The following is a 10219-nucleotide window of genomic DNA, read 5'->3' on the forward strand; positions in this document are numbered from 1 at the left end:
GCTCTAGCTCGCAAAATATGGTGATTAGTGATTTTTGTCTACTTGAGTGCGATTTTCTTTTGCTTCAAGTACGGGGGTCGCAAGGTTTTTTAGGGGGAGTACGCACCTCGCACACATCCAAAACACTTTAGGGAACATCTCCTCTAAGATACTGCAATTGTAAATTGCATTTCATCTCTCCAGCTGTGATGGAATTTTTATGAGGCACCAGTGTCAGAAAGAAACACCACAGTTCAATGGCATTGGCAGATCTGGGTGGGGGGGTGGTCAGTGGTCCTGACCCCACCCCCCTTGGAAAAAATTTTAAAAAATAAAAATTCTCTGTGTACCGGTACACACGTAGCCCTATTTACTGTAATAAGAATGAGAAAAAGAATAAGTATAAGGAACTCAGTTTTTTTAAATGTATGTATAAACACATAAATAGGCCTATTTTACTGTAATAAGAATGAGAAAGTTCACCTGACCGTTTTCAAGAGTGGGAATTTGAAGAACTTAACAGTCATTAAAAGACAACTCAGAAGTCTGGAAAGCTCATTTCCCACCATCTAAGAATCAAAATTTTCCCGGGGGAGACACCCCCCCCCCCTAAATGTGAACCTAGATCTGCCCCTGTCAATGGGAATGATTAAATATTTAAATACAAAATGATAAATTTATCAATATTATATATCTTATAAATTCAATACTAAATAAGATTGAATTTAATAATTATAGTACAAGAAACTCTATATTGCACGACATTTAAAAAAATTGCACATTAAACATTAAAACTAATATGGATTGATATGGGAGTGAAGACATCATTAAAAGAAAGGGTGAAATTATTGTCTATTATATATTTTTAAATATATTTTGATGTATATATTGTCAATGTCTATTGACAATTATGATGAAGATTTTGAACTACTACTACATTTGCTGGATTTTTTTTCCCACCAAGCACATAATATTTATTAATTTTAATTCAAATGCAAGATATGTAGGGTTAGGATATTGATGTTCAAAGTGACTTTTCACCTAAATAAATAGATCTTTAGATAATGCTTGAGACAGGGCCAGCGCTAGCTGAGGGGGGGGGGTCGGAGGGGGATAAGAACTCCCTGTCGGGGACCTCTGGATCCCCCTGTCAGGGAATTTCCAGCAAGGTCATTGGGGTAAAATCAAATCAGGAGCGCCGAAAGTACAATTCAAGCATGCTTTCCTAAGCTGCCAAATTTTAGGGATTAAAACTGTTTAGTGCAAGCAGTGCTATGTATGTGTGAGGTGTTGTATAATATTGCGATCGTATGGGTTGCAGTGCTGCCGGCGCCAGCTCTTCTCCGACAGGGGGCTGGTACGTCTGACGGGGTTAGTTCCCCCAACAGGGGGACTAGCAGAGGAGGATTTGGGGGAGGGGCGGCCTAGCCCCCGCCCCCTCCCCCTTTGGGAGGTAAAAAAAGTAAAAAAAAAGAAAAAAAAAGAGAGTAAAAGAAAAAAATGATAGCCCAGAATGCCTCAAATGTTATGTTCGGGCGTCTAGAACACAAAATTTCGCGGGGGCATGCCCCAGACCCCCTATGACAGTGTTGTCTCAATCGGCCCAACTTTCGCCCCCACAACTACCCTCCTTAAATATGGGGGTTAGTACCCCCGACAGGGGTACTCTAAACCTGCATGGTTTTTCTATCAAATTATCATTTTTAAATAAAGAATCCCATAATTAACACAAAATTCAATTATTTTGTAATAAAAAAATTCTCCGTCAAATATAAATTTTTCCCCAGGGAGGTGGGGAAAACGTTCGGGTGTGGACCCCTTGTCGGGGAGTTTTGACCCCACTATTAAAATTTGTTGTACTGTCTACTAAATTTTTAGAGTCTAGAGGACAAGCTTATTTTTATACGGCGCCTCATACTTGTATACGGTATTAGGCGGCCACTCTGGCGTCCCATATCATCTATTCATAAACAAACAATCAAGCATGGCGAAGTTTCACGATTTCAATATCAGCTTCACAAAGGATAAAAAACAGCTACAGAAATTAATTGCAAATGCTGCGAATGGTTTGTATAATATGTACTGATGAATAAAGAATAATATCGTTTAATTAGAAAGTTTAAAACATGAGTTTCTATCACACTATATCATAGAATGTCTAGGCTAAGTTACGGCTCACCGGTTGGTGTTTTACATTTGTAGCCTGGCTAATTGAATATAATTCAGCCCTGGCGATTTGTAGTGAGTATGCTAGGTAGAGCCTAGCTAAGATAGCCCATAGACGTATACTACTATATTAAATATGCAAAATCGTTATGATCCAATCGTGATTTACCGTACAATACTCTTTAAATACCATATAAAATAATGCTTAAATAAAAGTACGTTTTATAACAGACATCTTTTTAATTTGTGTTCTTTCACTCAGCTGGATATGAAATAGTGGCAGTAAATCATGTTGTTGCAGATAAGAGATCAGTGAGTCAAATAACAACTATTTTAGGTCAAATTATATGTAACAAAAACAGGGTTTTCCAGGCAAAACTCAAGGGTCAGAATGAATAACACATTTGTGAATTAGGCAATAAATATACAAAATTGCCTTTTGTTGGCCATTCTTACAAATACATACTAGTAAGCCTTACGGCGTAGGTCTATTTAAGTTTAAAATGATTTCCTGGGTATAGGTCCACATCCAAAGTCAGGGCAATTTTATATTCAAATATTCAAGTTATTAGATTATGGTATGTAGATTAAAGCAGGGAGTTGTTATATAGTATTGTCCCAAATAATCATGAATAATTTTTGAAATTAACTTGCCCATTTTGAAGTGACATACAAAGTCAAGTTGAACATAAAAATTGGTGTATTTAAAAAATGATTTCCAATAATTTTACAATGAAAGATGGTAGCAAACACTTCCAGTCACTGGAAGTGTTTATTATTTTTATTATAATTATCCACTTTAAGAATCTGTGTACACATCTTTTTAATTCAATAATTTCCATGTTAATTTAGTAATTTATATGTTACGGCAAAATGATCAAGTTAATTTCAATTATGATTTTTTTTTGTCGTTTTCAAGGGACAATAGGCCTACATCTTTAACAAAAATATCTATTAAGCTACTAAACTAATTGCTCTTTTCTATGGTAAGATAGCTATGGTGAGCTACAGTAAGCTATGGTAATAACATCTCTCAATAAAGAAATTACTACAACTATCAGGATAAAGCTACATTCATATCAAGCCCGGAATCCGGAGAAAAAATCATGAAAAATGGGTCCAGTGGTGAAGAATACAACCGTTCACATCAAATTCGTACGATTTTCAATCCGGACTCCGGATCTGGACCGATGGATCTGAGAGCCATTTGTATCCTGAAATCGTACGTTTTTTTTTTCTTGGACCAATCGGCAACAAGCTTGCTTGGTTTGAACCAATCAAACGCATACATACTTAACCCGGACAACCATGCTCCGTGCGGGATCTGAATGCAGCGTTCAAAAAACGTAGCAACTCACAATTTTTTTTCCGGGCTCCGGACCGGATCTGGGCTTGATGTGAACCTAGCTTTAGACCTTTTAACTAAGCCCGGCCCCTTCTATATTGTTGCTCGGGGTCCCACAGAAGTGTTCTTATTGGTCAGTTGTTTGTTGAGTTCTATTGACCCTCAGTAATTGATTGTTATAATTTTCCAGCTGCAGAATGCACCAGCACCAGTAGAGTTGGAGGATGCAGACATTGCAAACTTAAAGGTTGGTAAATCCTGATTTTCTTTCTGGAAATCCATCACAATGTTTTGTGTTTTCATTTCTAAATTCATAATTCAGAATTTCTTTACAGAATACAGTTACAGTTTATTACAAAACCTAGAACATCAGTAAAATATAAAACATAAGTCTGTAACCTTAATCTACTGCACAGTAATTTTAGTGGAGTTCATAGTTGTGTATGTGGCATAATGTTTTCTTCTGCAGTATTGTAGCTCAAAGATGTCTGCCAGGTCTTTTACCAATCAAAATTATTATGGAATGGATGATTTTAACTTTTAATGTCGCTAGTACTGTCCAGGGGTGGATCCAGAAATGTCCAAAAGGGGGGCCGGAAGGATAACACTGTCGTAGGGGTCCCCCGAGATTCCCCCGCGAGATTTTTGTGTTCTAGACGCCCGAACATAACATTTGAGGCATTCTGGGCTCTCATTTTTTTTCTTTCTCTCTTTTTTCTTTTTTTTTTTTCTCTTTTACACTTCCCAAAAGGGGGGGGGGGGGCCGGGGCCGGGCCGGCCCCCCCTCTCCGCCCTGCTACTGAACAGTTGTATGCCCATATATGGTCATGATGTGATGTCATCACGACCATATATAGGCATGTCGCATGTTTTTGTCAAATAAGGCGGGGTAGCGCCAGGATTTGCCCAATGGTGGGTCATATGCCCTTGACAGGATGGCTGATGTCCCCGACAGGAGCAACTTAAGTGGACGTTGTCGGGCATCACTGAAAGTGTTTTGAAAGTGCTCCAGGGGCAAAACCTCAGAAAAATATGACAATTTAGGAGTTTCAAAGGCTTTATTTAATTTGTAGAAAATACATATAAATTGTTTTTCTATAGAACTAAATAATACATCCTTATACCACAATACTTTCCATTATTGATTTGTAGGACAGACAAAGTATTGTGTTATTGACATATACGACATATGTTTAAAGCGTCTGTTACATAAGTATATTATTTAGCATTTTTAGAACACTGTTCATTACAGGCTCAAGGAAAACGACTGCAACAGCTCTCGAGAATCACACTAGTTCTGAAGGATATTAATACTTTTCCAAGAATGGTATGCAAACATATTTTAACTTACAGTATAATTATTTTTATATTATTTCATTGATATTTATGCTGTAAATCACTGTTCCGTATCTTATGGGTGAGAACCCTACGTACACATTGTCGGTAATTACTCTCAGTAATAGGAAGCTTTCGATTTGTGTGACGACGCAACGCTAGAATGGAATTACTCATGCGTGACCATCTCACCGGCGGCTGCAAACTGTAGGTAGATTTAGCCAAATTGCATCCTAGAATCCACTCAACAAGGAGAGCTAAATGTCCTTTCATGCACAGATGACTTTTAGTGATGTCATTATGTTCTGCGTCCTACCATCGTCATGCAATCCAACGCTGTCTATTGTATGTACCCATGACAGCATCACAGCTGACATTAAAAAGAATATATTTTTGCTCAATTCGATTTGTTGTACAATTATGCTTATTATTTCATCTGTCTAGAATACATATCCACACATTACAGCCTAACTTTGATTCAAAATGGAAACAACTAAAATATTGTGAAAACAACAGCATTTTCAACAGTGCTTTTATAACTAAATATTTGCTCATTTTAATTTTTGTTTGATTTTTATTGTTTATGGTTTATTATGTTGTTGTTGTGCGACTAGAGGATATTAACATTAGGTGCTATATAAATATTGATTATTATTTTTTACTATTTTAATTTGACTTCTTTCCTAGTCCAATAACACCATGATCCAGTCATATGATCTGCTAGCTGTGCAGCCGACAACGGAAAAGCTTTTTCTTTTGGCATGCACTCAGCTTGAGGTTGATATTATATCCATTGACTTCAGTCAGCGACTCACATTCTTCATGAAATATCACCCTGTCAGAGCTGTGAGTTTTCTAAAAATTTGAATTTTATGCGATGAGTGCCCATCACATGGTCCTGGTTCAATATTTGGGAGCTTTAGAATCTAGATTCTTGACGACGTAACTCTAGAACAGATTCACTCATCCGTGACTGTTCTTGCGTTCGCTGCACAATGTAGATTTAAGCAAGAATGTGTCCTAGAATTCAGACGGCAATGAGAGCTCAACGTTCTTGTATGTGCAGATGATAAAAATCATACTTCCATTTTATTAGCTTGCAAATTCTGAAGCCACATAAAGAGTCTTGGTTATAGAGTATCAGTGGTCCCAAATAATCAGCTCTCCACTCCCAGGTTTTTTTCTTTATTGCTGGGCATTTTATTTTGAGGTATGGGTACAACATTTTTTTAAATAACGAAAACATAAAGCCGTTGCTGAATGTTTTTATATTGTTTTTTGCAGGCTTTAGATAGAGGAATTCACTTTGAGATCAACTATGCGCCAGCAATCCGTGACACGTATACAAGGAGGAATATTATCAGTAATGCACACGCATTAGCTACAGTGAGTAAAGGCAAGAATATCATTATCTCCAGTCAGGCTGATCGGGTTAGTTACCATTTTGGATATAAAACTCTATCCACATATCATAATCTCTTTGACCAATAAAAAACTGTTTGCCCATATATAATCATGATATGCCCATATATAGTCATGATGTGACGTCATTACCACCATATAGGCATATCACATGTTTTTGTCAAATAAGATTTGATAATCTTGAAAGGGATTTATACTAGAGCTGTAATATCCAGGCAGGGGTGTGGTGCAAGGATTTTCCCTTGACAAGAGGGCTGATGTTTCAAAAGTAGTCGAGGGTACGAAACCCTAGAGATTTAGGGGATTCAAAGGCTAATTAATTCATGTCTTTTAATATATAGAAAATACATATAAATTGTTTTTCTCCGCTACGAAGAATTGTGGTTTTTCTCCCTGACGGCGATGTCAGCTCTCCCCGGCGGCTGTCAGATAAATTAAAACTGTATAGTATAATTTTTAGTGTGTCAGTTTCTATATACAGTAATTAATTGAATTCGCCATTGAGAGTATTCAGATACATGGGTACATTTTGAAGGATGCCCACTAGTTTGTGGTAATACTTTTTGAAATAGGATTGCATTCAACGAAACCCTGATAGTCGGACCTCTTGCAGTTGTATACTATATATTATCAACTTGTTTTGACAAATACATGGGATTTGCCCAATATAATGATGAATACACAAACATACGAGTAATCGCAGATACTCCTCACATCAAATTTGATAGTGTGGATAGAATTTGATGTAGTATTTTTTCTTTCTTTTTTAGATAATGGAGCTACGGTCACCATATGATGTTGCAAATCTGTATCCTTCAGTCTTATAACTTATTATATCTTTGCTAAAATATATATATATATATCAGTTTTCCTATGTTAGCATATAGAGTATGGCTTGAAATTGAAACCAGATTTTCTGGATCTACATATCTGTTAAGATGTTTTCCTTCAAATTAACATTAGGGGACTATTGTTTGGATTGAGTGAAAACCAATCTAAAGATGCAGTATCCAGGAACTGCAGAGCTTTAATTATGCATTCTGGTAAGTTGGGTCTTTTTTTTTTTTGGTTTTTATATTTTAACCATTATACTCCTAATTTTATTTAATTACTGCAATCATATTTAATGAGGATGGTGAAGTGGAGTGGGTTTGGTGTAGTGGAATGGTTTGTTTTCCCAACCTCAAGTTTGGGAAATGTCTACATTGTATTAGTCCACCCAGGAGCTGTATCAATGGGTACCAGCAAATTTGCTGGAAGTAACCTTCGGTGGACCAGCGTCCCACCCATGGGGGCATCACACTCACATCAGCTTCACACTACTTGAAACTGGGGATAAGCTCCAGCCACTATGAACCCTTTGGCTCAGCAAGGATTGGAGGTGCTCCATTCTGGAATGCTGGTCATTTCTATTTGTGTGTATTTGGAAGACTATTTTCTGTTTAACAAATATGTTGGCACGTTTTATATTGATTTTCTTCTCTTTTAATTTATTGTAAAGTGTCTAGAAGATCCGTGCGATCGACATTGTCTGTGAGACGAATTGAAGAACTCGAACCAAAAGAAAGCTGGAAAGTGATGGCAAACAACCCAGAGGAAATAGTTAAACTCAGCAAGGCATCAGATGAGGAGACAGAGAGACCAAAGAAAAAGAGAAAAAGATGAAAAAAGTAGCATACAAGAATATGAGATATTATACAATTGTTGATGAAATAAGATTCCATGCCAGAAGCTTAGATAAAATACAATGCGAGAAGATGGGCCATGAGTTAACATGTTATGCGAGAATATGGTTGATGAGATAAGATCCAATGCAAGAAGGTGGACCATGAGATTAGATATACTGTAAAAATGTGTGATGATAATGTAAGAAAATACGAAGGTAAATGAAGACTATGCTTTTAAATTGTATTTTAATATATTTTCTTTACAATGTTCTCTCTGTAAACATAAGTGGACATTGGTATTACAATAAACCGACAAGTAATGTACTTGGGATGAATACTGGTATTGATGGACAGGATTGAGGATACTGTAGTCCATTTAATCTAGGACTATGTTGTCGTATAGTTCCTGAAATGAAAAGAATGTGTTTACTTAATGATACTGGTGTGGGCATTTATAATGCACCTCTTTCTTGAGGTTATAAAGCGCAGTTCTTTTCCCTGGTCATTGGGTCCACATGCTAAGTGTCTTGCTCAAAGACACAAGCGAAATGCACAGCAAGGGATTGAAACCCCGACTTCAAGGTTGGGAAACCAAACTGCCTCCATGTATTACCGTTTTTCATTTGGATCACGAACTGTCTGACCATAGGAACATACTATTGTATCATAGAATGTATTCGTATCACTTTTTACTAAAAGGATTAACTACACAAGGTATTATACTTTGTATATTATATAAAAAATGTTCATTAAAATCCATATTGAATAGACTAAACATTGTCTTGTTCTTTGTAACTATAAATACCTTTTCCGAGAGTCAAAAAAGTGTGAAAAATTCATATTCACTTTTAAAATCAAAGGCAGATCCTAATCTCAACTGCAATTTGAACAAAATTGCCTGTTGATCTGGAAACAACTTATTACACCATCAGTTCTATTCTCAGTAATTTTTTTTACTACATATACTTACTTTTTTATTGGTGACATGGACAAAGTTCTTTCTCCAGCTCCCTGAATCCACCATTGCCGTTTTCAATTCAATACTGTGCTAGAAAAAAGACTAAGTGACTGATGGATATCAATGAAGAAAAAAAGATATTTATTTGTATACAGTATACCTCTCCTAGCTGTCGGAAGCATTTTGCAAGTGGTCTGGCCATTATAATAAGGGTGGGGGAGGGGGTGAACATAATTGGCTGTTAAACAGACCTGATATGAGTACATGATTTCAAGTTAGTGGAATATGGGTGCATATCCACCCCAGGCCCACCATGGTTGGTGAACAGGGCACTTCTGAATGCCTGGAAATAACAGCTGATAACCATTAGATCCATTACCTTTCCCCTCCCCTCAGCCACCATGGTTGTAAAATCCTCTGCCGGGAAATTGCGCATACATACTTTACAAAAATGAATGTCCCTAACTTTTAAAGGGTGATAAATTTTGATTACAAGTAATTAGGGCAGGCTATCCATTAATAACTTTTTGTCATGGTGAATTTGGCCGGCTCCCATCCCTACTTTATGATAGTTATTGTTATTTCATATTTAAATTTCTTAAACTTTTTCAAAATCAATCTTAATAACTAAAATTAAGGATTTAAAAAAACAAGCATCATCGTCCCCACCACTTCCATCATCATCACCATCATCGCCATTAACATCATCATCCCCAACAATACCATCATCATCTAAATCATCAAGAGTTATCAACATCATCAATATCATCATAACCACCTTTATTATCATTATTATCGTCATCAACTTCATCATCATTTTCATGATCAATATCATCATAACCACCGACATCATTATTATCATCTCCATCATCATAAAGAATCGAGGTTTACAGAAAGAATAATGAATTGTTGAATTGTTTTTAATACCTCTGCAGGTGGCGTTTTACATATAAACAATACTGAATGGAGTTAAGACTACGAAGGAGACTTTACAATTGATAACAAGTGAGTACAGTATTGAACATTTTGCATCGTTAATTCAATAGTTAAATGGGAATTCTGACATCATTTTATGGTTATTATTTTGACTAAGTTTCTTAGGCATTGAAAGCATTGACCATTTCCTCCACAGAAGCATGCACTGACATTTTATTCAACAACAACATACATTCCAAGTGATTCGCGAAAACCATCACCTGAAACTGGCTAAAAAGAAACGTTATTTACAGTAATTGCCGTATAGCTTGGGGATTGTTAGCTTGCATTCGTTGTTTACATTGTAGATGCATATCTGTTTTTTTAATTGACAATTTAATTGACTTGTAACAAGTGGCGTATCTAGTGGAG

At 36.4% G+C, this 10219-nt stretch overlaps 1 protein-coding gene across 2 annotated transcripts; it reads left to right on the top strand.

Moving 5' to 3' along the window:
* The first annotated feature begins 1917 nt into the window (after positions 1 to 1917).
* On the top strand, positions 1918 to 8689 carry LOC117118864 (ribonuclease P protein subunit p30-like). Of its 2 annotated transcripts, none has more exons than XM_033263608.1 (9): positions 1918 to 2045; positions 2408 to 2457; positions 3681 to 3737; positions 4743 to 4817; positions 5513 to 5671; positions 6110 to 6211; positions 7018 to 7055; positions 7211 to 7290; positions 7749 to 8689. In XM_033263608.1, the coding sequence occupies exons 1-9, from the start codon at positions 1964 to 1966 to the stop codon at positions 7910 to 7912; spliced, it is 807 nt and encodes a 268-aa protein (XP_033119499.1). In that variant the 5' UTR covers positions 1918 to 1963; the 3' UTR covers positions 7913 to 8689. The 2 variants fall into 2 exon arrangements, with proteins under 2 accessions (XP_033119499.1, XP_033119498.1); XM_033263607.1 differs by having other exon boundaries at positions 1920 to 2045; positions 6110 to 6256.
* The last annotated feature ends 1530 nt before the right edge of the window (positions 8690 to 10219 follow it).

This window comes from Anneissia japonica, unplaced genomic scaffold (assembly GCF_011630105.1).
Source record: "Anneissia japonica isolate Jap-2015-1 unplaced genomic scaffold, ASM1163010v1 scaffold737_len1565949_cov176, whole genome shotgun sequence".
NCBI classification, from domain to species: domain Eukaryota; kingdom Metazoa; phylum Echinodermata; class Crinoidea; order Comatulida; family Comatulidae; genus Anneissia; species Anneissia japonica.

Bases quoted from the DNA above. Each gene is read 5' to 3' on its own strand.
- LOC117118864 (XM_033263607.1), top strand. From the start codon at position 1,964: ATGGCGAAGTTTCACGATTTCAATATCAGCTTCACAAAGGATAAAAAA. The intron at 2,046-2,407 runs GTTTGTATAATA...TCTTTCACTCAG, and splicing joins AATTGCAAATGCTGCGAATG to CTGGATATGAAATAGTGGCA. The intron at 7,056-7,210 runs GTATCCTTCAGT...AATTAACATTAG, and splicing joins CCATATGATGTTGCAAATCT to GGGACTATTGTTTGGATTGA.